The 26,551-nt window shown below is 42.3% G+C and overlaps 2 protein-coding genes across 8 annotated transcripts in view; one reads left to right on the top strand and one right to left on the bottom strand.

The window, feature by feature from the left end:
* The window catches only part of GABPB1 (GA binding protein transcription factor subunit beta 1), a 37,877-nt gene extending 22,353 nt beyond the window's left edge, over positions 1-15,524 (bottom strand). The window contains exons 1-6 of one of the 4 annotated variants that reach the window (XM_074966409.1): positions 15,392-15,524; positions 4,345-4,452; positions 3,359-3,526; positions 2,618-2,812; positions 1,545-1,656; positions 1,065-1,178 (exon numbers count right to left, since the gene is read on the bottom strand). In XM_074966409.1, the coding sequence (XP_074822510.1) occupies positions 1,065-1,178; positions 1,545-1,656; positions 2,618-2,812; positions 3,359-3,526; positions 4,345-4,452 (697 nt within the window). In that variant the 5' untranslated portion in view covers positions 15,392-15,524. Of the gene's footprint in view, positions 1-1,064; positions 1,179-1,544; positions 1,657-2,617; positions 2,813-3,358; positions 3,527-4,344; positions 4,453-4,645; positions 5,302-7,068; positions 7,457-13,805; positions 14,234-15,391 lie in introns of those variants that run through there. The other 3 variants (XM_074966406.1, XM_074966408.1, XM_074966407.1) reach the window with 3 other exon arrangements.
* Positions 15,525-22,615: 7,091 nt separating this feature from the next.
* The window catches only part of USP8 (ubiquitin specific peptidase 8), a 36,121-nt gene continuing 32,185 nt past the window's right edge, over positions 22,616-26,551 (top strand). For 3 of the 4 annotated variants that reach the window (XM_074966403.1, XM_074966400.1, XM_074966401.1), the window contains exon 1: positions 22,617-22,916. The gene's annotated coding sequence lies outside the window, so the exon portion shown is untranslated. Of the gene's footprint in view, positions 22,917-26,551 lie in introns of all 4 variants that reach the window. The other variant, XM_074966404.1, reaches the window with a different exon arrangement.

The raw sequence follows: 26,551 nt of genomic DNA, 5'->3' as shown, positions 1-26,551 counted from the left end.
TTTATACTATCTTGGCAGCCAACTGATTCTCTGTCGTCCCACAGCCTTGCAGAGTGAGACATGCTATAGATGGCTGCAGATACTAGCTGAAGATGCACGTTGCTCCTTTTCAGTGCAGCAGCAATGTGTGCCCAGAAGAGTGTTCCGCAGTCCTATCCCCACTGGCAGGATTCCTAGAATAGTGAATACATTTTCCAGCATCCTTGGTCACACTAGTAGTGCTATCCAGGCAGGATTTAGCTCTACATTCATGTGTTACATTTGTAGGCAGGGTGCTTCAGTGTTTTGGGAGAGGACCCACATGTCATTTTATGGGCTGCACTCAAGTTGGTTAACCATTTAATCCAATATATTTAAGATTATTCAGTGGTCTTCACACGAGGAGTATGTTTTGTTTGAATACTGTATTTTATGGCAATCTTTTCCTAGTTTTAAAAAATGTGAACTTAAACAAAATGCAACGAGGAGTCCAGTGGCACCTTAAAGACTAACAGATTTATTTAGGCATAAGCTTTTGTGGGTAGAAAACCCACTTCTTCAGACCATGCATTTGAAGAAGTGGGGTTTTTTACCCATGAAAGCTTATGTCCAAATAAATCTGTCAGTCTTTAAGGTGCCACTGGACTCCTCGTTGTTTTTGTGGATACAGACTAACACGGCTACCCCTGTGATACTTTAAACAAAATGTTTAGTGTTCAGAAATTACAAGTTTTTCTTCCAACTAGTAATACAGCAGGTCAGAAACCAGTTTTTGATCTGACTATATAGGCTCTTGAATGATGTCACGTTTCATGAAAATAAGTGCTGCCTCCAAGCAATTCAGAAATACCAACAGTAAATAAAAAAAGTCTTACTCTGAAATAGTTATGACTTATATGTGGCAAGTATTTCACACGATGTGATCCTCATACATTGCTGGTTTGAGCAAAATGGGTATTAATTTATTTTCAGTATTTTTAAATGAATTTCAATCCATTTTCAGACAAACTGTACTGCCGAAAGCTTTATCTCCACATTCTTTGTGTTCGTTTACGCAGTGCAAATAAATTACTTTGCCCTCTAACCTGGTGTTTCTGAAGAGTTAGACAATGGAGCAGACGCTTCCGCTAAAGCTGCTAATGTAGCTAATACTGATGTTGATGAATTTCCGAATTGTACAGCAGATACTCCCGTCTCATCTAGTAGGAGAAAAAATAAAGTCAGTTCACAAACTTGTATTAGAATGTTACACAAGTCCCTATCTTTTACAGTGAAGAAATAGATTGGTCTTGTTATAAACCAAAAGTGCTGTTCTGAAGACAAGTTTGTTAGGCTAATTCAGTTTCTGAGGAGGTACCTCAATTTACATTATTATTCTAAGTACTTGGATATTAATAATATGCAAAAGACAACGAAGAGGAATAAGACACCTGCTGCAATCTTACCATCATTGTTCTTAATAGTCTGCATAAAATGGCAAATCAACTAAGTATAAAATCCCAATAGCTATCCTAAACGCATGTAAATAGCTGTTGCATTTGATATATTTGCAGAAGATACCAGACCTGTTAGGTTCACCACGCCTCCAGGTCCAATGATAAACTGTGGTGTGGCTGCATGTATTGTCACAGTGTCAGGACTCTCTGGATTTGTATTGATTTGGTTCTGCATTGCAATCTAGGAGTCAAAGGACAACAATACTATTCAGTCTGCAAATAAACATTAAAAACAAACATATTATACTTCTATAAAAACATTTTTTTAAAATGACAGCTTCCTTCACAGGAGAAGGTAAATAAAACTAGATAAAAATGTAAATCTACAGTCAACCCCTAAGTAATAATCTAGGAGCAATTTCAGGTAGATTAGAAAGAGCAAGGACAGATGAGTACTCACCAAATTATGTAAATTGTGGCCAAGAGGCTGCAACTTTAGACTTTATCTTATTAGCTTCATAAAGGGAACATAATCTGACTGAAGTAAAACAGCAGACTGCCACCAACACCTGTTTCCCTAGCATTTCAATACTCAATACCCTCACTTATTCTCGGCCAAACAGGCCCATTTAACCATGAAGTTTATATAAAACTGCATAATCTCAGCGTCTGAAAAGGTCTGAAGCTACCATGCAAGCCACTGTACCGGTAAACCAAAAAGCCTGGCAGTGTGAAACTGGGCATTCCAATGGATTCAATCCTCACTAGTATAGAAAGTTGGGCTGGTGCCTCATCAACAAAAAAAGGGCATCTCCTCCCTCCCCCATTCCACCAACTAATTTAGCCCCCACACGGAAAACTAATCTAACACTGAAGCCAGGACATATTGCCAGAGATGCCCGTAGCTTAGAGTTTAGTTGCCATCCCTCATCTGCAAACTAGCCCAGCTATTCTGTAAGTCAGAATGAGCAAGTTAAAAAGACTAAAGGCCTTCACTTCTTGGATTGACAGGGGCTAGAAGCATTCTTCAGCCAATTTTTACACAAACAATGTGTATTAGTATCATCTCACTTCTATGCTATGGACTGGAGGGGAGAAAATTATGTTCACCACCATGCAACCTCCCACAGCTACTAAATTAACAATTTAGCTGATCAGCATCTTTCTGTAAGTTTCATCTACATCATAAATCAAAAAGTTACCTGTAATATTTCTGCTACATCTTCATTCCCATTGTCTATTGCAATATCTAATGCAGTTTTGCAGAATTTACTTTGTGTGTGGACGTCTGCTCCATATTTTATTAAGAGCTCCACCACCTCCTGGTGATTGTGTTCTGTAGCCCAGTGAAGAGCAGTCATCTTTAGCATGTCCTTTGCATTAACATCAGCACCATGCTGCAAACAAAAACATTCCATAAATCAAATAAGCACAGGCTGTTTGAACTGCAAAATGCTGCAAATGGAACGATGTCCAAGATGATGAAAGTACTCTCTTTCACTTGCTTGCTGCAAGGAACTTTGTGCTGTCTTACAATTACTATTTCATTAAAAGTACTTTACAGTAATTATCACACACATTAACACAAAGGATTAAATAATTCCTAGGACCACATGTATAGGTTTTAGAAGATTTTTATTTATATAGTACTGCATTATGAAGAAGTTTTATTTTTGGATGCCAATAAACAATTTGCCTGAAAGCACACTGATTGTTACAAATATTTAAAAATAAAATACAAAACTGAATGGGAAAAAGAATGTATGACGTGTACCTTCAGTACAGACGTTAAATTTTTAAAAAGCCCTTAAAATTATTTAAAAAGTCATTTTCAGCCAATTGAGGGATTAAAAAAAGTTACACCTATGCAGATTTATGATTAATTAGTCTTCTAGATTCAGGTTCAGTTTCAAATGGCAGATAACACAAAAAGAAGTTTCTACCTTAAGTAAGACTTCTACTATGTTTGCATGGCCTTCAGATGCTGCCATATGTAATGGAGTTCTGTCCACTTTGGTTCTTGCATCCCGACTTACACCAGCTCGAAGTAACACTTCTGTTGTTGAATAGTGTCCGTACTGTGCTGCTAGATGAAGTGGTGATGTTCCCAACTGTAATGTGGTACAAAAGTGGACTATTAACAAAAACCAAAAGAAAAAAAAAAACAACCCAGCATGAAGTACTCACTTCCAACCCTCTCGTTTTGTCTCTTATCCTGGAGGTACAGAACCCAGGCACCAATCAACCACTTCTAACTCTGTTTGTCTTAATAATCCTATCTTTTCCCTTTCTAATATCATGGAAAGAAGGAGCAGCAAGTTGAAGGAAAGAAATATAAAAAGAAAAATTTCCAAGTTAAGATTTTCTGCCAACAAGATCCCATCATCCAGAGAAGAGAGCACTGTCTATGGCTTGCCTCTTCAAAGTCACATACACATTCGAACTCTACCAACTTCCACCTTTGGTGTTTGTCATTGACCCTACTTCTGCTGATCATCAGCAATTAGAATAAAGCTATTAATTGGGCCCTCTTCCTAAACTAACACATGGTCATGTAATCAGGATAAGCTTTCTTTCTGAATGATGTACACATTTTATTATATTTTCCAAAGTTCACCTGGATTGCCTTTAAAAGATTAACTCATTCAGAGTTCACGATCATCAATTACTTTTAAGTGCCCAAAATAGTCCTGGGTATGTAATTCCTAGGTCAACAATACAATTAACTAGCCAGTTTCAATTTGCAATACCATAGTCCAATGTCCAACCTCAGATTCAATATGGGAATATATATATATAAACCTCAATGTAGGTTTATATGATTGTACAGATTTCCAACCGTTTAATTACACTATTTTCCAGGGAAGATATCACAGAGAAAACAAAAATAATGTAAAAACATTTCAAAGAAATGAAATTTTTTTATTACCCAGTCTGTGGTAAAAGGTGCTCCATTTGCCATCAAAATGCGAACTTCATCATCTTGACCTGCTCGTGCAGCTTCTAAAAGCTTCTTTCCCAAATCTACCAAGGACATCTTGAAATAATGTAGGAGGAAAATGTTGAAAAGTTTAACATTAAATGGACACTACTTCTTAAGTGTACAAATGCTACCAGAGTTTTTAAAAAATATCAATCATTATTTTTCTTCTCCATAATTTTTGGGGGTTTTTTTTGCAACGCTTTTAAAAATGAGATGATGCTTTAGGCACTATAACAAGTTTCCTCACCTGCTTAATACACAGCCAACCTGTTCATGCAACCTTTTTTGGTCATTCAAATAGAGTTGAAGTTGGGTGAAGAGTTTATTACTTAATATTCCTTGCATTATTGTCCACAGCTGTGGAAGGTTTTTCTTCTTTAAAAGTTACTGCAGCCTCAAATTAGACTGAACTGGCTATATACTCTCTAAATAAACAATGATTGATACTCTCTTACTTGGTATTGATTGCAACCTAGTGCAGCTACTTATGTTCCCTGTTCATATTTCCCATTGGCATTGCATATATTCAGAAAAGATATTTACTTTGATTAATTAAGGATCTGCCATGCTAAAACTACATTATGATAGACAGGAAGCACAATACTTTTGATAACTTTTCTACAGAATTCCCTCTAGTGTACTGTATGGTAACACTAATATGTCAAAAAGGTTAATTTGTACTGCCAAGAAAGGGAAGACAAGGAATTTGGGACCACTTGTGGCTTCACCTTGTAAATACACCAAAGCCAGATCAATTGCCAAAATTAACACAAAAAAAAGTACAACTTGCAAGGGAAATCCATAGCCAAGCACTGGAAACAGTGGACATGTTCACTATAAGTGACTCAAAATGACTGAACTAAAATTCAAAATAAAAACCAAAAATCCAGAATTCATCATTTCAGAAAAATAGTTAAGTCTGAAAGAGAATCCCCCCATCTAATCTGGCAAATGCTCATTTAAACACACACAAAACCCCATACTTTCTAAAATTTATGAAATTCATATTTAATATATCTAGCTGCTTCACCACTTTCAAATATACATGCTACCTTATCTGAACATTCTCTTTCAAGCTGGAAAGGATTTGTTTGTTTGTTTGGCAATAGACTTAACTGCTGGAACATTTCTTCAGAGGAGTATTTAAACATTTTTCTATTTTCTATATTAATATATTTTCCATATGAAGAAGATTTGTTAAGAAATATTGTTGAAAGCATAAATATGTGAATAGTATTTTATTTTTTAGTGTATACATTTGAGTGATGGCAATAGATAGTACTGATATCAATTTGATAGTGCTTGTTCAGCACATTATTTTATTGTAAATATGCAGAATTGGTAGAAATAGTAATTTAAGGACTTATGGATAAAATGTTTTCAATTTTAGACATTCTAATTTTAATAGTATACATGGCTATATTTCTATGCACGTTTTAGGAGCCTCAACGAGGTTGTGGACTTCACAAGGCAAGTAATAGATAGATAGATCTATGTTGTTTGTGTATACTGTACCCAGAGTGGAGATTTTGTATGACACCCTGTAACTTCGAAAGACGCTGGCCTCAATAACTCTTTCTTTTATGCTCCCTTTACCACAAACATTTCTGTGCCTTCTTCCATGCTCCTTATGCTCAGAATATAAATCTCTCTCATTTAGTCCACCCTAAAAACTCATTTCTGCAGCATTATCCACTAACAACAGAATGGTAGACTTTTTTTTTTTTCCCCTGCACCACACATACTTACGGCTAAGTGAAAAGCCGTGATTAAGTAAAAAGCCATTTTGTTATATTCGACACATCAGCTAAGATAATTAAGAAGTAGTAGGACAAATCAAGGGTGAAGTTGCAGGTTAAGTCATTTTGGAGATAAAAGCTGATAAAATTACCCAAGGAAACTTTTCAAAGATGCTCGAGAAGATCTAATGTTTTGAATCTACATCTACAAAACAGCATGCAAGGCTTAGTTGAATCTTTCCGTAACAGTTCCTACATAAGATATGACATGTTAAATTACAACTAGTAATTGCTAGTACTACGTGTATTCCTCCCAAATTCACACAGCATATATAACTCTAAAAAAGGCACTTAATGTTTCCCTTCTGTATAAAATGGGTGTCTTTGAAAAGCAGCACTTTATTTTAGGTTTCTATCATTTTCAAGGCAACATATGGACTTTTGCATAAATTTGGCTAATCACTGTCCCAAGACAATGACTATAACAACTTTTTTCACAGCTGAAAAAAACAGTTAAATTACTGATACCTGTACAGTTATAAATATACAGATCTTGCTTTTTTTGGGGAGCGGGGGGTAAGAGGCAGAAGGAAAAAAATAAACCTATGTGGCAAAACATCCCTAAACATATGCATTTTCTACAAGAACTCCCTGGAACAACAGCTTTGCAAAACCACTGACTGACCTTAGACCCAATATTAAAAATTAAATAATTACAGTGTCCAGAATTTAAAACACAGTTTAAACAACCAGCCAAAACATAATGAATTTTTCATTCTTTTATCTATGCTTCCATCTGCAAAGATACTAAGAATGAGAATGGGGTTTACCAATTTACTTTCCAGTCATGCATGACAAATGGTTCAGACGGTATTATATTAGTCATAGTTTATGAGAAGCATGATATATATTTCTTGATGGAGTAATTTACCGATGCTCATGGTTATAGGTCTAGCTGCTCCTCTTTTTTGGTCTCTTTCACTGCACTTTGTCACGCCTTTATCTGTCCTAGGGTGGAATTCCGCAATTCATTCTCCCACACTTAAATCAGGGCCTGGGCTACAGTACCCTGCACGTCAACTGTTCTCACCCTGCAGGTCCAACTGAGTTTGGAAACCTGAGGTTCTTCCCTTTGGAAGTCCATGACTAGTGATGCCCAGTGTGCAGACAGGCTTCTTAAAAACAAAATATTATTTATTTATAAATAGGAACAAAGCTTTTAGAGTGAAGGGCACATCATTGCCTGATGGTAACTTAAGCAGGCCTTAACTTCTTCAGACATTCAGTCTAATGGGTGCCTGTGTCAGCCTGGTTGCTCTGAACAACTGCCCCCCTCACACCTTCGATCAAGAGACCCTTATTAAATCTGCCATAGTTCTTTTGACCTTCTACGTTCCCAGCATTTTCCTGTCCTGAAATTGCCTCTTAACTCTTAAACGTTTGCTCACAAGTGGATTATCTTGAGACATTCTTTCCTTTCCTGCTTGCTTTTCCCTACAGTCCCCTATTAAACAAAAACAATATATTCATACAGTAAAAATCCCAAGAGCCAGGTCAATATACAGTATTTATAAATTATTACAGAACAGTTCCAATTCCATCACACAAATGATAGGGCAGTTCAGGAAGAAATACCATTAAACTATTAATTTCATTCTCTTTAAATGGAGTCAAAATCAGTCACAAAACCAATGAATTTGTAAAGTTTTCTTTGTAACTTCTTTAATTATGGTAGTTCCTGACTGAGAAACGAAGGAGTGAGGACAAGATGACTAGCACTGTAGACATCTATATTACTTCTAGTATCAGGAACCAATCTGTTTTTTAGTGTAAGAAAGTAAAATCAGCCCATGTAAGAGAGGGGACCGTGTCTTTTTACTTTTGTCAGGAAGAATCTTTGCAATGGAAAACATCAAGCTAATAAGTTCTTAATGGCTGTTCCACAACAAACTCACGAACAGGAAAAAAGTGAAGAATATATTATTGAGAGGCTACAGTATAATTGTGAAAACAGTTTTGAGGGGGGAAAATGAACCTATTAATGGATAAAGCTGAAACAAAGTGCTTTAACCTTTGATAAGGTCATTTAAATAATTCCAAAACAAAATTGTTCAGATATTTTGTTTCACAGTGAATTTCAAACTTTTCATTCCAATATGGGACAAAAGGAAATTTTGAAATGTCAGAATTCAAATTCCAAATTAGGTTGAGAATTGTTAAATTCCAAGTTTTGACCAGCTCTCAGCATAATTCATGAACATCACAGTCTTATTTCTCTCCTTTGATTTTGTGGTTTTATTTTTAAAGCCCATATGGAGGAGGAATCTAGCTGTATACAAAAAAAACAAACTTCATCACTCTTGCCATGGGGTGTCCGAACGCTGATGCAACCTTCTTTTAAGAGTTTCCAAGAGCATCCCTCAAAGGAGCAAGTAAATAAACTTTTGCTCTGGTGCCCTGTGGGGTTGCTCCCATTAGGTATTTCAGTCCACACTCTCAAAGATATTTGAAGACACCTTCTCAGGGGTTTGTTTTGTTCATTTGAATCACTGCTTGTAGCATTCTCTTTCAAATTATACTACTATATTTTGCTTTTCTTAACATTTGATTTTGATGTCTTAATGATGTTTAACTGAATTGTACTATACTTAATAAGTAGTGTCCCAACCAAGGCAAAGGAAATGACATGGAAGACTACAAATAAAATTAGCTTTTTTGTCATGTCATTTATCCATTATATGTTTATTACAGGCTAGCTTTAAAGTTAGACTTAAAGTATTCTTTTTCAAGAGTTTACATATTACATCTAATTTTCAGTGACCTACAAGTACAGTTAATTTTATTTCTCATAGGATATCCAAAGAAATGTTCACGGAGCCATCTTGTGGAGACAAGGGTAAAAATAACCCTGAGAAAAATTACATTGTCGGCCAGTTACAAAATAAAATCAAATTATATAACTTACAGCAGTGAGCAGCGGTGATACTATAGTTGTTGAGACCAAACTAGTTCTTTCACTATAAGATTTATGCACTTAGAAACTTTCCACAAACAAAAAACATATCACTAACGATATTTCTCATGACTACTCAGCTAAAGTTGATTAATTTTTTAATTAAAAATGACCTGTGAAAAACTGTTCTAATATTGCTTTTGGAGTGCTGTTTGTTTGTTGCACTTACATAAACTCAAAATGGGTTATTTTTTAAAATAAACTTTTAACTTGCGGTTGATTTTCTTGTCAATGGGAATAAACGCAGTCTACACCCACAGGTAAGAACCCTCACGTTTTGCATGTAAATTATGGCCTGAACAGAAAAATATGTTTGTACAAATAAACTTGTGCATAACCACATTGGACCTTAAATTATACGATTTTGCACCTTCTCTAGATGGTACTTCCCAGAAGCTACTGTAGATTTCTCAGCATATTGGTAGCTTTTGGAATTCAGAGCTGTCCTTAGGAGCTGAAAAATGTGTGTGCAATTCTCGGCGGTATCAAGCCCATGCCTGATGCAACTGTGCATGTTCTTATACTGGGGCGGATATTGGCAAGGGTGGCTCTTCGCTATCTTTTATGAACTTTCCTGCTTCTGAGCTAGCCCTGGCATAAAAGTTAGAGCAACCAAAGAGCTGTCCTAATGTACAAGGGCTAGAACAGCCCCCTACAGACTGCTGCACTGGCCCAAAATCTGTTCAGCACAACCCTCCACCCCAGAACAATTCCCCACCACTCCTCTGCCAGCATGACAGCATCCCAGGAGGGGTTTTATATCAGCTGCCTAGGATTTTTCCCCTGCCAGAGAAATCCTCAGCTGCGCCTTTAGGACAGCTTTAAGGTCACTTTGTGACACTCCGGCTGCTTACAGTGAAACAAGCAAGACCAAGTATCTAGCCCTATATGCAGTACAGTAAAATATTATAGTCAACGTTGAGTTGGGTTTTGCATTTAAAACAGGAATCCACTATAAATTAAGTGCTGCCACTGGACTTCCATAGAGTTGGGACTGAGCATTATAGAGAGTAGGGAAAGAGGCTCCTTTTCAAATACTGTATACATCCTTTTCATCTGACCAGTATAGTATGGTCTTTGGGCTCTCCAGCTGCATTACTGAAATTGAAAAAAAAGGAATCAACAGGCTTCTTCCAGACATGACAAACAAGATGTCAGGAGGTTGAGGATAATATCTAGAGCCTGTAACATGAGTAGTTGCTACATCAATTGTTTGTTTGCAAGGCCTTTTCTACACTAGAAAGGGTATACTGGTATAGCTAGACCAGCACTTGCTCCTAGTGAACACACAGCTTTTATCACAAGAGTTCTTTTTCTGGTATAGCTTATACCAGCTCCCAATTAAAATAGCTACACTGGCAAAAGGACTTTGATGATTTAACTGTGTCTACATTAGGGCTTTTGCCAGCATAGCTATGTCGGTTAGGGATGTGAATTTTCTCACACTCCTGACATAGCTATACGACCAAAACTTAAGTGTAGACTACACCCTAGCTGAGGGTACTCTTGTACCCCAATAGCTCCTGCACAACCACATGGGGTCATTGGCCAGCAGCAGTGTTTTGCCTGTGACTGATTAAGATGCTCTTGTTTGTATTTGAAGTTCTTCACAGTGATTCTTGAGTTTTTGGACTTTTAGACTCAGTTACTGCCATACACTTCACATGGCTACCTTGAAGACCACTTAGGCACCACAGCTGGAACAAAAATCAAATGCACACCTGTGAGATACCATCAACATAGTACATCTGTCCTGAAGGAACTGTATTGCCTTATGTACTTTCAGTGGTAATTCAAGTTATTAAATTTGATGTATAAAGCTCTAGATATGTTGGATTGTAGAGAACAGAGTTTATCTCTCTTCCCCCATGCAGCAGTACCAACACCAGCTAGGGTGATATGAAATGAGGCAGCTGGTAGCAGAACATTTTAAGGTCTTGCTTACACTGTGATTTCAGCCACCAGTGTAGCTGTACCAGAGTGAACAGGAGTTAGGCCGGTATAACAGTCACTCAGGGGTGTGGATTTTCCATACCCCTGAGCAATGTAATTATACCGACATACGTTGGTAGCACAGACCAAACTTCAGCTACACTAGAGCAGTGTGACCCGCACCAGTAAAGTTTACTGCAGAGTAAGCTGTGCCAGCAATACACAGTATCTATGCTAGGGATTTACACTAGTGCAGTTATACGAATGTCTGAAAATCCAAGGTAAACAAAGCCTAAAGAAATAGAATATGCTACCCCACTGGTCTGACAAAGACCAAGAGAATCGTGCTTTGGAACACATGTAAGGCCCACCACTTCTCACAGCCACTTGTTATTTATTCTTCAGAAAGTCCTTTTCTTTTGGTGCTTCAAAGCTAATCTGCCTATACAATCACTGACCTGGTTTTCAGAGGAACTGAGCACCACAACTCCCACTGAACTCAATGGAAACTTATTCGGCATCTCTGACAAATCAGATTTTTCAATTAGATTTTGTATATGTGCCCTGGGAGCTGTCAAAGAAAACACTGAAAATTCCTAACATATATTGATATATAAATGTGTTGGCAAAAATTAATTCATTAAATAAAATACAAACGTCTCATTTTATATTATCTAATCAGTGTTAAAATATCATCACTGAAGTCAACTTGTTTCTGGTTTTCCAAGTTCAGACACAATACCACAATGGTTGAATTCAGGGCAAGATATTGCCCCCATCAACACCAATAACCCTCTCTCGTCTAACTAAAAATGGTTTTACTAGTACCTGCTTGTTTCCATACAGTAATGCTTCTTAAGACCACTTCTGATGCCTTAATTTTATTTTCACATTTATATATCATCTAACAGGTTGCATCCAATAATGTTTAAGGAAATAAATCCATCAAATTGAGTCATTTCCTTGTAAATCGTCATAACTCACTGATTATTCTATAATTCCCACACATCATCGTGGGATCAACATAAGTATGCAGGCTGATATTAAAGATCTGAGCTAGAGTGCAGAATTAAAATTTTATTTTAATATACAGTTTGTCAGAAGTAAACCGTTTTAATTTATGTTTTATCATGCCAGCCTTTTAATCTAACAGTGCAGCAATTCTGCTCCTACTGGTAGCTAACCACTGTTTCTAGATAATTTAACCAAAAATTCAACATGATATATGCTTCAGAAAAGGTTTGCTCTCTCAGGCCACATCTACACTACCCGCCAGATCAGTGGGTAGTGATCAATCTATCGGGGATCGATTTATCGTGTCTAGTGTAGACGAGATAAATCGATCCCTGATTGCTCTGCCAGCAACCCACGGCAAGAGGCGGAAGCGGAGTCAACGGCGGAGCGGCGGCCATCGATCCCGCGCCACAAGGATGCAAAGTAAGTGATTCTAAGTCGATCTAAGATACGGAACTTCAGCTACAAGAATAGCGTAGCTGAAGTCGACGTATCTTAGATCGATCCCCCCCCAGTGTAGACCAAGCCTCAGAGAACAGGCGATATGAATAGTACACACTTGCTGTCATGAGGTGGGTCAAAGGTCAAATGATTTAATTTTGTCAGAATTTTCGTTCTCTCACCCTTTTAATTTTAAATATGCCCATGTATCAATAAGACTCCACTGTACAGTTCAGAACTACAGAAAATATTTTTTTCCTTGAGCCAGAAAGCATACATTTGTCTCTTATGTACATTAGAGCTGTTAAAAGAAAAGGAGTACTTGTGGCACCTTAGAGACTAACCAATTTATTCGAGCCTGAGCTTTCGTGAGCTACAGCTCACTTCATCAGACTGTTATTTCCCTAATAAATGCTATCTTGTTTTGACAGCCAAGAGCTAGTTGTGTTTTAACTACATCCCTGAACTGTACTACAGCTTTGAATAAAACAGGTCTGCAGTACGAATTGAGGATACATGTGTTGTCCCCACTTCAGATTAAAACAGTTTCTTAAGGTACATATCTATAATGAGGACCCTTGACACAGTTACTATTCTGTGGATAGGCCCAAAGCCTGGAAGCAAACTGCTTTCAGGAAAAGCATACAGTACTTGGCTTATCTGAATGGTGGGTGACCACGTGCTACTAATTGAGAACTGATTTTGACTCCTTACTTTTGGACTTGCGCTTGTTACAGTACATAAGGAAACTGGATTGGGAGCAAGAGTTATATCTGGAGTATATTGGGTATTCAACCTGTGTTGTATATATCCTTAACACTCTGAAGAAAAGGAGGCAGTTTCAGTTTACATGGATTTTATTTTAAATCGTACATTTTATTCAAACCAGCTTTTAGCCTAATTCAAGATCCCTAATACGTACATTGAATTTTAAATACAAGTTAAAACAGATAACTATTTCAAAGTTCATTTTACATAACTATCCATGTAAATTTAGGACTAATACCTACTGTTTTCTCCAGATTACACCCAACTAGATCAAGCAAAAAACACTTGAGTAGAGGGCATAAGAGATCATTTAAAACTGATTTAAGGGGTAAATTCTTAGAATTCTAATCTGGGTTTGATATTAACAGCCCTAGATTTGAAAAGGGGTTGTTGTCAGGGGTCTGGTAGTATGTAAACGAATTCGATTCCTAGAGGTGACAGGCAATACAACTGTTCAAACAAATGCAATTTATGAGAGTAACTTTACATGTATACTATACCTTTTATCCCAAAAGATTCCAAGCATTTTAAAATGATACACTACAAAATGGGGTAATTTTATCCTCAGTAAAATGTAAGCACTTCTGGGCCTGAAATACTTCCAAACAAGCTACAGTCGATACAAACGATAGAAACCTGCACGCCAGCCCAAAGCAAGGCAGGAAACGCACAGTCAGATTGCCAAAGCGGAGGCAAAAGAATGCAACCCTGGAGACAACACCCCTTTGAAAAAGTCCACTGCTGAGCTACTGGAGAAGTCCTGTCATCTGCCCACTAGCCTACTTCTCGCTACAACATTGTACAGGACAAGTAGATGGGGCCACAGCAGCATACACACAACTGGGCTTTAGAGACAACTATTATGCACACTGCACTCACTGGGGTCACAGATCACAAATATGAACCAAGCCAACGTGCTCGGCACTGGGCGGGGAAGGAGGTAATACAGGCACCACCCATTCCTTGGATACACATCCAACATGCACCTCTGCCACACAGACCCTTACCTTCCCCCCCACCGTTCTCAGCAAGCCCCTCCATCCCCTCACATACCACAGCCTTCCAACTCCCACACATCCAACCTGCACCCTGCCACACACCCCCCTTATCCCCCAGTGCTCAGAAGGCCCCTTCATTCCTTCTCACACCACAGCCTCCCCACCCCCACATCACACATTCAATACGCACCCCACCAGAGACCCTTTACCTCCCCCCGCTCAGAAAGCTCCCCATCCTTTCACACACCACAGCCTCCCCATCCCCACAACACATCCAACATGCACCCTGCCACATGGACCCCTCACACACCCCCACAGAGCTCAGCGAGCCCCATCCCTTCACACACTGCTGCCACCCCACCCCCCAACACAAGTCCAACATGCACCCCACCACAGACCCGTTACTCCCCACACAGACCTCAGCGAGCCCCCATCCCTTCACACACTGCAGCCTCCCCACCCCACAACACACATCCAACATACACCCCGCCACACAGACCCCTTACCCCCCCACAGAACTCAGCGAGCCCCCATCCCTTCACACACTGCAGCTTCTCCACCCCACAACTCACATCCAACATACACCCCGCCACACAGACCCCTTACCCCCCCACAGAGCTCAGCGAGCCCCCATCCCTTCACACACGGCAGCCTCCCCACCCCACAACACATCCAACATGCACCCCGCCACACAGACCCCTTACCCCCCCCAGAGAGCTCAGCGAGCCCCCATCCCTTCACACACGGCAGCCTCCCCACCCCCACGCCCCTGATACGTACACCCACCCCCGCCCCGCCACCCCGCGGAGCCCTGCCCGCGCCCAGCCCCCATGCGCCCCCCGTGCGGCGGGGTCCCCGGAAGGCTGGCCGGCCCGCCCGCTCTCCCCAACAGGAAATCCTGGCTGGGCTGGGCGCTGCGGAGGGAGCCGCGGCGCCGGGTTCCGGGGGAAGTGGAATTATTTTTTACCAGCGAAGAGATCAACTTCCACATCCGGTAACAGGGCCCTACAAAGGCAGAGACTGACCTGGAAAAGCTTGGCCGGCCCGGGGGGGTGGGGGAGAGACGGGGCACGGCGATAGGGCCTTACCGTGCTGCCTGCCCGGCCGTCGCCGCCGTCCACAACAACCACCACGGGCGCCAAAGGCCGCCTCTCAACGGCGCCCAAAAGCCCCACACAAAAGTCCCTGCTGCTGCGCCTGGCGGAGGGACACAGCGGCCGGGAGGGGAGAGGCGGCTCAGGTCACCACAGTGCGTCCCCTCTGTGCTGAAGCAGGGGGACCCCGGGACGGCGCGGGGGCAGCGCTTTGAGGGGCGCATGGCACTTACCATTGGGGTGCGGGGATTATCTTATTACACAAATATCCCCGACAAAAGGGGCTTGGCGGAGGGATACGGCCTCTGTGCTCCCTACAACGCATGCGCAGATATCGGGAGCGGGGGGGGGCAGTTGGGACTTGAGAGCCCGCCATGTTCTGTGTCTGTGCTGGTTCCCGCCCGCAGAGGGGGAAGGGGGCGCCGCTGCCCCGGTGATGCTGCCTTAGCTAGGCGAGGCAGAGGCGGGTGGCGTGGGTTCAGCGGCCCTGGCCAGGCGGGTGGTGCGAGCGGCAGGGAGGGAGCGAGCAAAACCCTTGTAAAAGCACAGCCACGAAGGGGGCTCCCTGCGAGTCTGGCGGGCCGCGGGCATTCGCCGCCCACAGACCTGCTAAGGCGGGGTCTGCGCTGCCAGCCCTCGGTACAGCCGGAGCGCTCCCCCTACGAGAGCCCGCGGAGAGCGGGCGCGGGCAGTTTGCAGCTTGCTGTAGTGGGTAGAGGTCCGACGGCGCTATGCCTTAGCGGGGTTTGCCGAGACTCAGTGAGGTCAGAGCGAAGTCTGCGGGGCCTTGTCAGCACGGGGGTTTGCAGCGAGTTCACTGGCTGTGAAAACGCACCTTTTGGCGGGGAAGATAGCGCCTGAGCGGTGAACATACAGCACGGACCTCCGCTCCAGAGTGAGCTAGTCCTGCTACTCCTGCCCTCCCCTCTGACTGCTGGACCTCCACCCCAGGTCCCCAGACTGCTTCTCCCAAAATCTCCTGCCGTTCAAGACCTGACCCCCAACTACTCTGAACCCTGAGCCCAAGCTACCACAATTGCTTCAGTTCCTAGCCCTATTATTGGACCAACTTCTGTTGGTGAGAGCAAAGTTTTTGAGTGACAGTGAACTCTTCAGGTCTGGAATAAAGGTACTTAGAGTGTCACAACAAAATAGAAAGTGGAACAGATTATTAAGCATAAATAGTTAACACGTAAGAGACCATCAAGGTGAAGTGTCCCATTAAGACCTTGGAAGTCATAGGACAAAAGGGGATTAATGGGTTACAGCTTGTTGTAATAAACTACAAATCCAGTGTCTTTATTAAATCCAGGATTTATAGTGTCTAGAAAAATTAGGAATTTAAGATCCCAGGCTCATCTTCTGAAGGTGTTGTGCAGGTTTCCTTTGAAGATGAGGACTGAGGTCAGGTCTACACTTAAAATGCTGCATCTACATCAGAACAGCTGCACTGATGCAGGCGCAGCTGTATCTCTGTAGCACTTAAGTAACGATGCTCCTACGCTGATGCGAGAGCTTCTGTCCACATAGTTAATCTACCTCCCTGAGAGGAGATAGTTATGTTGACAGGAGCAGCTCTCCCATCAATATAGTGCTGTCTACACGGGGGGGTGCTGGGTTGGTATAACTATTTTGCTTAGAGGTATGGATTTTTCACACCCAAGTGTGATAGTTACACCAATTTAGGTCTAGTGTAGACCTGGCCTGAGAAGTCAGCTATGGAGCGATAATATTGTGAAAAGTGTTTGCCACTTTATTTTTTGTTATTTTTGTAGCCATTAATAATAACTAGATTTCCTTTCTTAAAAGATAATCTTTTATTGGAATTATAATAATATTTTTCAGAGCGGTCTTTCTTTTGTCCTACAAATTGCCTCGGACACCTCAGGGAAAAATACAAATCATCAGCATCCAAAGATCTGAAATCACCTCAGAAACATTAATGAATTAAACTTCACTATGCCTCTGAAATACTGTAGGTCAGTTTAGTATTCCCATTTTACTGATGGGGAACTATATTACAGAGAAAATAAGTGAGTTGCCTTACTGGCAGATGTGCAGACAGAACCCAAGCGTCCTGGATAAACATATGCTCAGACCACTACACCATACTGTCAGACTTGCACATTTCCTGCCTGCGGAGTCCTCCACACTTACCTTAAAACCCCAATGAATCCCATTTTACTCCACCACATTCAAAGGGCTTCCATTGTGTTGATACTCATTCTGATGAAAGGGGACCAGTTGCTTGTCTTTCTAGAGCTCATCAGTGCTGCTCCATGCATCAGCCAGAAGGGGTCACTACAAAACAACATGAGATACCCCCTTCCTTTTGGGGGTTTGCAGGGCTTGCAAGCAGGTCCAACCTTAATTGAATTTTTTAAACTAAGGGCTGAGGGAATGCTGACAGGTACGGAAAAACACAGTTCAGATAGATTTCAGAGTAGCAGCCGTGTTAGTCTGTATCCGCAAAAAGAAAAGGAGTACTTGTGGCACCTTAGAGACTAATTTATTTGAGCATAAGCTTTCATGAGCTACAGCTCACTTCATCGGATGCATGTATTTTCCACTGCATGCATCCGATGAAGTGAGCTGTAGCTCAAGAAAGCTTATGCTCAAATATATTTGTTAGTCTCTAAGGTATCACAAGTACTCCTTTTTTTTAGTTCAGATAGAAACATCCCTTAGGGTTGAATTTATTAAAGAGGGAACTATAGATTCCTAGTACAGAGGATAGGAAAGAAGTTGGTAAAGTACAGATAGGAACTAGCAAGGAACAGTCAAACACTACAGAGTTCCATTTAAACAAAACATATGAAGGCATGCAATTAAATATTGACAAAATGTACAAGTGCTTATATACAAATGCTAGATGTCTAAATAATAAGATGGGTGAACTAGACTGCCTGGCATTAAAAGAGGATATTAATATAATAAGCATCCCACCAAGTTTCTGTAATGAGGATACTCAATAGGACACAGTAATACCAGGGTACAAAATATATAGAGATGACAGGGTAGGTCGTGCTGGTGGGGGAGTGGCACTATATGCTAAAAAAAAGCATAGAGTCAATAAGATGAAAATCTTAAATGTATCAAACATTATACCATAGAATCTCTATGGATAGAAATTCCATGCTTCAATAATCAGAGTATAGCAGTAGGAATATATTAGTGACCACCTGACCAGGATGGTGAGAGTGATTTTTAAATGCTAATGGAGGTTAGAGAGGTTACAAAATCACAAAATCCAGCAATAATGGGTGATTTCAACTATCCTCATATTGACTGGGTAAATATCACCTCAGGATGTGATGCAGAGATATAAATGACCCTTGGAACAGCTAGTTCTGGAACCTACAAGGGGAGAGGCAATTTTTGATTTAGCTCTAAGTGCAACATAGAATTTGGTCCAAGAGGTAAGTATAGCTGAACTGCTCAGAAATATGACCATGAAGAAATTAAATTTAGCATCCTTGTAGGGGGGGAAATACCAAAACAACCCACCACAGTAATATTTAACTTTAAAAGGGGGGAACTACACAAGAATGAGGACACTAGTTAGACAGAAATTAAAAAGGGCAGTCACAAGGGTAAAATGCCTGCAAGTAGCATGGAGACGACTTCAAAACACCTTAATAGAGGCTCGGACTAAATGTATACCCCAAATCAAAAAAGACAGGTAGGAGGACCAAAAGAATGCCACCATCATTACTCTGCTAGAGACCAAAAATCATGGACTGAACAGAGGCAGTGGATTTATGGTGTCTTCTTAGTGTATGTGCAATGTGCCTCATGTGATTTATGGTTTCTTACAGAAATCTGTAATCCACTAACCCCTTCTTTTTATCCTATGACTGCAGAGGTGTTAACAGGCCACTCTACCTTGAATAAAGAACAGGAGTACTTGTGGCACCTTAGAGACTAACAAATTTATTAGAGCATAAGCTTTCGTGGGCTACAGCCCACTTCATCGGATGCATAGAATGGAACATATAGTAAGAAGATATATATATACATTCAGAGAAGGTGGAATTTGCCATAAAAACTGTGAGAGGCTAATTAGTTAAGATGCGGTATTATCAGGAGGAGAAAAAAACTTTTGTAGTGATAATCAAGATGGCCCATTTAGACAGTTGACAAGAAGGTGTGAGGATACTTAACATGGGGAAATAGATTCAATATGTGTAATGACCCAGCCACTCCCAGTCTTTATTCAAACCCAAGTTAATGGTATCTGTTTTTGAAGCTTTTCTGTTGCAAAATTCCAGGTTTCAGAGTAGCAGCCATGTTAGTCTGTATTCACAAAAAGAAAAGGAGTACTTGTGGCACCTTTGAGACTAACAAATTTATTTGAGCATAAGCTTTCGTGAGCTACAGCATCCGATGAAGTGAGCTGTAGCTCACGAAAGCTTATGCTCAAATAAATTTGTTATTCTCTAAGGTGCCACAAGTACTCCTTTTCTTGTTGCAAAATTGCCACACTTAAATCTTTTACTGAGTGACCAGAGAGGTTGAAGTGTTCTCCTACCAGTTTTTGAATGTCATGATTCCTGATGTCAGATTTGTATCCATTTATTCTTTTGCATCGAGACTGTCCGGTTTGGCCAATGTACATGGCAGAGGGGCATTGCTGGCACATGATGGCATATATCACATTGGTAGATGTGCAGGTGAACGAGCCCCTGATGGCATGGCTAATGTGATTAGGTCCTATGATGGTGTCACTTGAATAAATATGTGGACAGAGTTGGCATCGGGCTTTGTTGCAAGGATAGGTTCCTGGGTTAGTGTTTTTGGTGTGTGGTGCTGGAGAGTATTTGCTTCAGGTTGTGGGGGCTGTCTGTAAGCGAGGACTGGTCTGTCTCCCAAGATCTGTGAGAGTGAGGGATCATTTTTCAGGATAGGTTGTAAATCTGTGATGATGCGCTGGAGAGGTTTTAGTTGGGGGCTGAAGGTGACAGCTACATTCATGCAATTTCCCCACCCAGATGTGGCCCTCGGGCCAAAAAGTTTGCCTACCCCTGGACTAAACTAACAGAGGTGGATTACTGTTTTGTGGGGCCCTGGGCCAGAGCAAGTGGGTGCTCCTGCCGGGGAGCAGGGTTGGGGGGTGGGAGCTAGCCCAGTTCCACCCAGCCAGCACTCCTGCTGCGGAGTGGGGTCGGGGCGCAGGGGTTTGCCCCATTCCCCGGCAGGAGCACCGGGCAGATGGGTGGAGTTGGTCTGGATGCAGGGCACCCATTTTTCTGCCCTCCCCCCCATTGGCCAGGGCCCCACTGGCCCAGGGGCTAATCCGCCACTGTTAGACTAGATATGTTTTTCTCACTACTCCACATTGGACAACAGTTAACATGATATTTATCATTTATTTCCACACAGGGGGCTTACCCTGGTGGGCCGCGGGCCAAAGGTTGCTGATCCCTGGGCTATCTTATTGTATACAAAAGGTTTTAATTTTCTCTGAACATTATTTGAAAATGCAGTATTAAAAGTACTCAGTTATATACTAAGGCATGCAATCAAAATGTATATTGAATTCTCCTCAGATGACCAGTGAAGAATTGCTTCTGTGTAGGGGAACTCTCTATGAGCAGAAAGCTGGCAGAGGCATCTCGGGCCTCTACTACCTCCTGTGACAGCTGCATGCCCACCCAGACATGGGAGGAGAAATGGGAACTTGGGATAGTTGATTTCTCTTAGGCCTTTCTTCCACTGATATAAGGTCCCTGAGGAACTTTATGCCAGCGCTGTACGTTACAGCTGCTCCCCTGCAGCTCTAACTTGCAGTGGGGCCAGGCTGAGCCCCCCACACTTGGAAAGAGTGGAGAATCATTTCAGTGTTTTAATAGCCATATACACAACGAAGCCAATATATCTACACACACTTAACTTCCTTCTTTGGTAGGCCTGAGGCCTTGCAAAGTAATAAGGACTACAAAGTGCACAGAAGCATAAACAGCAGGCAGTGGTGGTGAGACTTCAATTCATAGTATCCTGGCTCTAAGATCAATGCATCTTCCCCTATGGTAAAGGGTGTTGTGATTGGGGGGGTTTCCTCTCCTTAGCTCTACACCCACAATTGCCTGATTTGTCACTGCAGAACAGGTGGCCCAATTCAATTCAGCTGAAATGCTGGATGTCCCAGAAAAATGGTACATTTTAAGCACTGTCTTTTAGCTATTTTGCTCTGGGGACATAAGCAGCTGGAAAACCAGGTAAAATAGCAACCTGGGGATTCCCCCTTTGAAGGGGAACCCCTGAATGGTGACCAGAGTGCTCTAGCAATCCTGGGTTGCCAGCCAAATCAGAGAGTACAAAGGTGGCATAAGGCATAAAACGACCTTTGCCCCCACACCTTCTCAGTTGCACTAAATGTATCCTCATGGGTGAAAAGCTAGCCCAAAGAATCCAATTTGTGGTAGCTGACTTGTCTTGAGGTGGTCTACTGATCCCCCCCATTGCAGCATCAGTGACAGACCACAAGCATGAGCGGGCTCAGGCAGCTGTGCTAGGGCAGCAGGCGTGAAACAAAATTGTTGCATATATAAAAGCTCACACAAGGAGTGATGTAATTCACTGTAATTCAGAAGTCCAAGTTGGCAATACAGTCAAAGTATCCTGACTCCTAGTGCCCAGCTCTGACTGAACTCCCTCTATATGTCTACACTGCACATTATGCCCACGTCTGCGTGACCTGGGCTTGTGAACTTGGTGTTTACAAGACAATGTTCGTGTGTCCACAGTGCATTGCAAAGGGTTTACAATTGCTAGACCTGGGTCTCACAGCTGTGCTAACACGTCCATATTGTACTACACAGACCTTCTGACTCAAGTCTATGGCTTGACCTGTGTCCACACTTAAAAATGACAAGGTTCAGAGTTGAGTCACAGTTGGACTCAGGCTCTGACCCACTCCTCTAGCAGGGTCCTTGGTGGATCCTGAGGGCTTCCTAAGTCAGGCTGGACTGATTTGTGTATGGACAGAAGGGGGCTTTGTGCTCAAACCTGAGTCATGGACAACTTAGTGTGCAGTGTAAACATACACACACACACACACACCAAGGCTGGAATCCTAAGTCCTAGTGCCCAGTTCTGACCACGCTTCTTCCTACAGCCTGCTACAAGGCCCGGATCATTGGGCTAGAGCCTGACTCACTCCGCCACACGCCTTCCCACAGCCTGGCGCAGAGCCCAGGCCTCCTGACTCCAGCTCTCCAGATCAGCGCACGCTCCTTCGCACACGGCCTAGTTCGCATCCCAGGGTCCCGACGCCGGTTCCTGCCTGGTTCACCTGCCCCCAGCTTAGCCCGGGAGTGTCTACCCGGCCCAGGGGGACGTGCCCTGGCTAGGCTGCGGGAGAGCGCCCGCCCTCGCAGGGGGAGCTTGGGGGCGGCGTGGGAGGAGCCCACCCGAGTTCCGCCTCAGCAGTTATGGCCGCGTAAAGTCTCCTCAGCGCTACTGCTCGGACATGGGCCTGTCCCGGGCCGGCAGCCTGAGGCAGCGAGTCTCCTCGGCGGTGAGTACGGACCCGGCCGGCCGCCTGGGCCTGGCCGCCGGGCTCGAGGGCAGAAAGAGAGTGAGAGGCCGGGATGGGAGACGGCCTCTTCCTCCGGCCGTAGAGCCGCTCGGGCTCGGCTGTGAGGGCTGGCGGGGCTCCCTTCTCAGCAGCCGGGGGGCAGGTCCTGGCTGGGGGGGCAGCCCATCGCGTACCCGGACTCCTGAGGCGATCCGAGGTCGGGGGCTGCCCGGGACAGTCGTGCGGACTGGTGAGGGAGAGGGGCTCGGTGTGGGTGGATGGGGGACAGTGGGGCTGGTCGGGGAACAGGAGGAGAGAATGGCTTGGGGCTCTGCAGGACAGGAGGGGGCGGTGGGGGTATTGGTTAGAGCGGGACACTGGTATCCAGGGCTTGAGGGGTGGGGGGGGTCCTGTTACTGACTGCCGGTAACTTGCTTGTGTGACCTTGTCACTTATCCTCTTCAGCCTCAGTTTACTAGTAGGTAAAATGGAAATGGCTCTAGGCACCTTCTCAGGTGGCTTAATATCTGTAAAGCACTGTAAGAGCTTCAGGTGAAGTGTACTGTGGAAACAAGCTGTGATTTGATTTTGATAGTTTAACAAGCATTATGAATGTTTCATGCTGGGTGAAGTATGCAGATTCATAGTTTTGGGAGCTGTCATGGAGTGGTGTCTATTCTGGTGGGCTTAGGGTGCCCACAACTATATCAAAAGGAAACTGTCTGGTTAAAAACCAAAAATTAAAGTGGCCTTGTATTACCACTTCAGTGATTAAAAACCAAAACAACTTAAAAAAAAAGTTTACGGTTCTACCACTTATTCTATTTATTTATTTTTGGCATATCACGCAATTTGGATAAATATACAAGTTAACCAGTTTCACTTTCTGGTTCCCTTATTTCTGCAGTAACTTGTTTGGATTGAATTACTTTTCACCGACCTTTGTTTAAAAAATTTTTAGAGTCACTAACTTTTTTAGTAGTTTGGTTTTGTAAACCATTGTTGTATACATAAATCTAACTTTCTGGCCTAAACTACCTGACAACATATATTAATCTAGCAGTCAAGTAAAGGGCTTCCTCAAAAGTGCTAGAGTGCTTTTGAACAGTTGATAGGTATGAGCCCTGACCCTGCAATCTGAAATCTTTTCATGGGGATCAGTGGGACTTTGCACTGAAGGACCATATACCTATGTGGAGTTCCATTGGAATCTGTGTGATTGCATGACTGTCCCTAGAACTGTAAAACATTAATCTTGAAAATTTTAGGAGTAGAGTCACAAATCTGATTCTAACAAAAGAAGACATGCCAAGTGTGCAATACTTGGCATGTCAATCTAGGTCAAAAAGACAGCACAGAGGGAGTCATGTTGCAAGTAGCATATTCCATTATTTCCACTGGTTATTATAGTCACTGCTTACTCATATCCTTTGTAAATACAATCATGTTAATTAGCTAGGTAAAAGATCTTTTACATGTAGGTTATCTAGTCTAGAGTTTGGGGTTGGGGTAGGAGGAGTCCACACGAGTTCCGCCTCAGCAACTATGGCCACATAGGGACTCAGCGCTACTGCTTGGAAATGGGCCTGCCCCGGGCCGGCAGCCTGAGGCAGTGAGTCCCCTCGGCGGTGAGTACAGACCCTATCCTCCTAACTCTGTCAGTGCAGAGTTGCCCAGTTATGCTTTAAATATTTCTGTTACTAATACCTAAGCAAATTTTCTTGAGGTTTTGAGGTGAAGGGCCTGATCTTGGGATGTACTAAGTACCTGTATCTCCCATGGACATCCATTCCTTGGATCTCAGTACCTCTTGGGATCAAGATCTAGATTAACAATCCTCAGGTGTGGAATTGGAGTCCAGTGTAATGCTCCATCTCCAAATTAGTAAGTAAATAAATAAAATATAATGACTTGAGAGCCATTTTTACTGAAAGTTCTAAAAATTCACAATCAACCTAAAGTAGTCCAAAAAAAAAAAATAACTAAAAGTGGATTCAAATATTGCACTGGTTCCTGAGTTGTCTTGCTGGTCTTTGTGGTTTTGCAATCTCACATTCCTTTCTTTAAAAAGTGTCTACTTTGTGGATGTGTGAAAAATGGAGACAAATGATTCTAAGATCCTTTGTGCTTTGGGTTGTGGAGGGGAGCAAGAGAGTAAAGAGGCAGAAGAGGAAATGGGCATGCCCTCACCTTCATAAGAGCAGAGCAACTCCAGGCACTCAGGTCTCTGCTGTGTTGGGGCCTAACAGCCACTCTGCCCAGCATGCTCTCCTCCTGACCTAGTGGAGTTTTCACTTAAATTTTTAGATAGATGTTAAATGCTAACATCTGTTTGAAAAATCAAGTAAAAATGCTTTTATTAGCAAATTGCTTTTGAACTGCACTGTCCACCTCTAGGGGAATTGGCACTAGTAGAGCAGGGATGGCTAAGACAGCATAACTTCGGGGGATGTTGTGCTACAATAGAGGAATCTTGTAGGAGCTAGTCAGTCTAGCACAGGGGTGGGCCCCCGGCTGGAGTGTCAGAGTGGGGCAAACCCTGGACCCCACTCCCCAGTAGGAGCTCAAGGGCTAGATTAAAATGTCTGAAGAGCTGGATGTGGCCCCCGGGCCGTACTTTGCCCACCCCTGGTCTAGCAGATGTTCTGACATCTGCCAAATGGAGGCCAAGGTCCTCCTTGGATGTTGAGTATCACTCCCTGTCTCATTGAAAGGAACTTTTGGGGAACATCAGTGAAGTGAACCTTGTAGAGTTTCTAGAGGGTGTCTCAGCCATGCTTGGCCTTTACCATTGGAGCCAAGGATAGGATCTGGCCTTTTAGTTTTAGTGGACTTTAAGTCACCTGGTTAAATCAAAATTCTGTTTCCTGATCATAACAGATTAAATGCTATTTACAAAATGAAGTGAAAACGGTATTCTATGAAAATGTTTGTTTACAAAGAAGTCCCATGTCTTTCCCAGTTAACTAGCCCCCTAGTTTTTGCAGTATTCAGATGACAGTAGCTCAGGTAAATATTTTTTAAAAAGGGAGTGTTACTTGCATTAAATATTAAAAAAGGATCAATACAGCTCCTGTATATATTATTTTAAATTCAGTTTTACTCTGCCCCTAAATTTTCAATATGCTGCAGTAACAACAACGCAGAACTGCATTGTCAAAGTTGAAAGAGGGAAGTTTTAGCAAGTAGAGGCCCAATCCTAAAAGACATTCACATGTTTAACTTTACTACTGGGAATAATCCCTTTGAAATCATTGGAACTACTCATGGTAGTAAAGTTAGGTACATGTGTAAATCTATGCAGGATTGGGGCCTAGGTAGGCTCTTGGCACTGGGGATGACATTGGTGCGGGTTTGGGATAAACAAACACTAATTGGATAACTTATTAAGATGACAAGCAGTTAAATAGTTGATATGGACACTTGTTTTTCTTCAGTGTTAACACTTACAATAAGTAGAGTAGTTTACAGCCCTTAGATCTATTGTTTCATGCTGTCTGCAGACTCAGGAAGACACTTCATTGATTTAAGTCTAGTCTACATTCAGAGGGTTTTGCTGGTTTAACTATATCAGGGTAGTTAAATCAGCAAAAGCCTTCTAGTGTAGATGCAGATTATTGGTATTAGAGTGTTTA

The sequence above is a fragment of the Natator depressus genome, chromosome 10 (genome assembly GCF_965152275.1).
Source record: "Natator depressus isolate rNatDep1 chromosome 10, rNatDep2.hap1, whole genome shotgun sequence".
Lineage (NCBI taxonomy): Eukaryota > Metazoa > Chordata > Testudines > Cheloniidae > Natator > Natator depressus.
The sequence above is the reverse complement of the archived record's forward strand: the minus strand, read 5'-3'. Positions and strand labels throughout refer to the sequence as shown.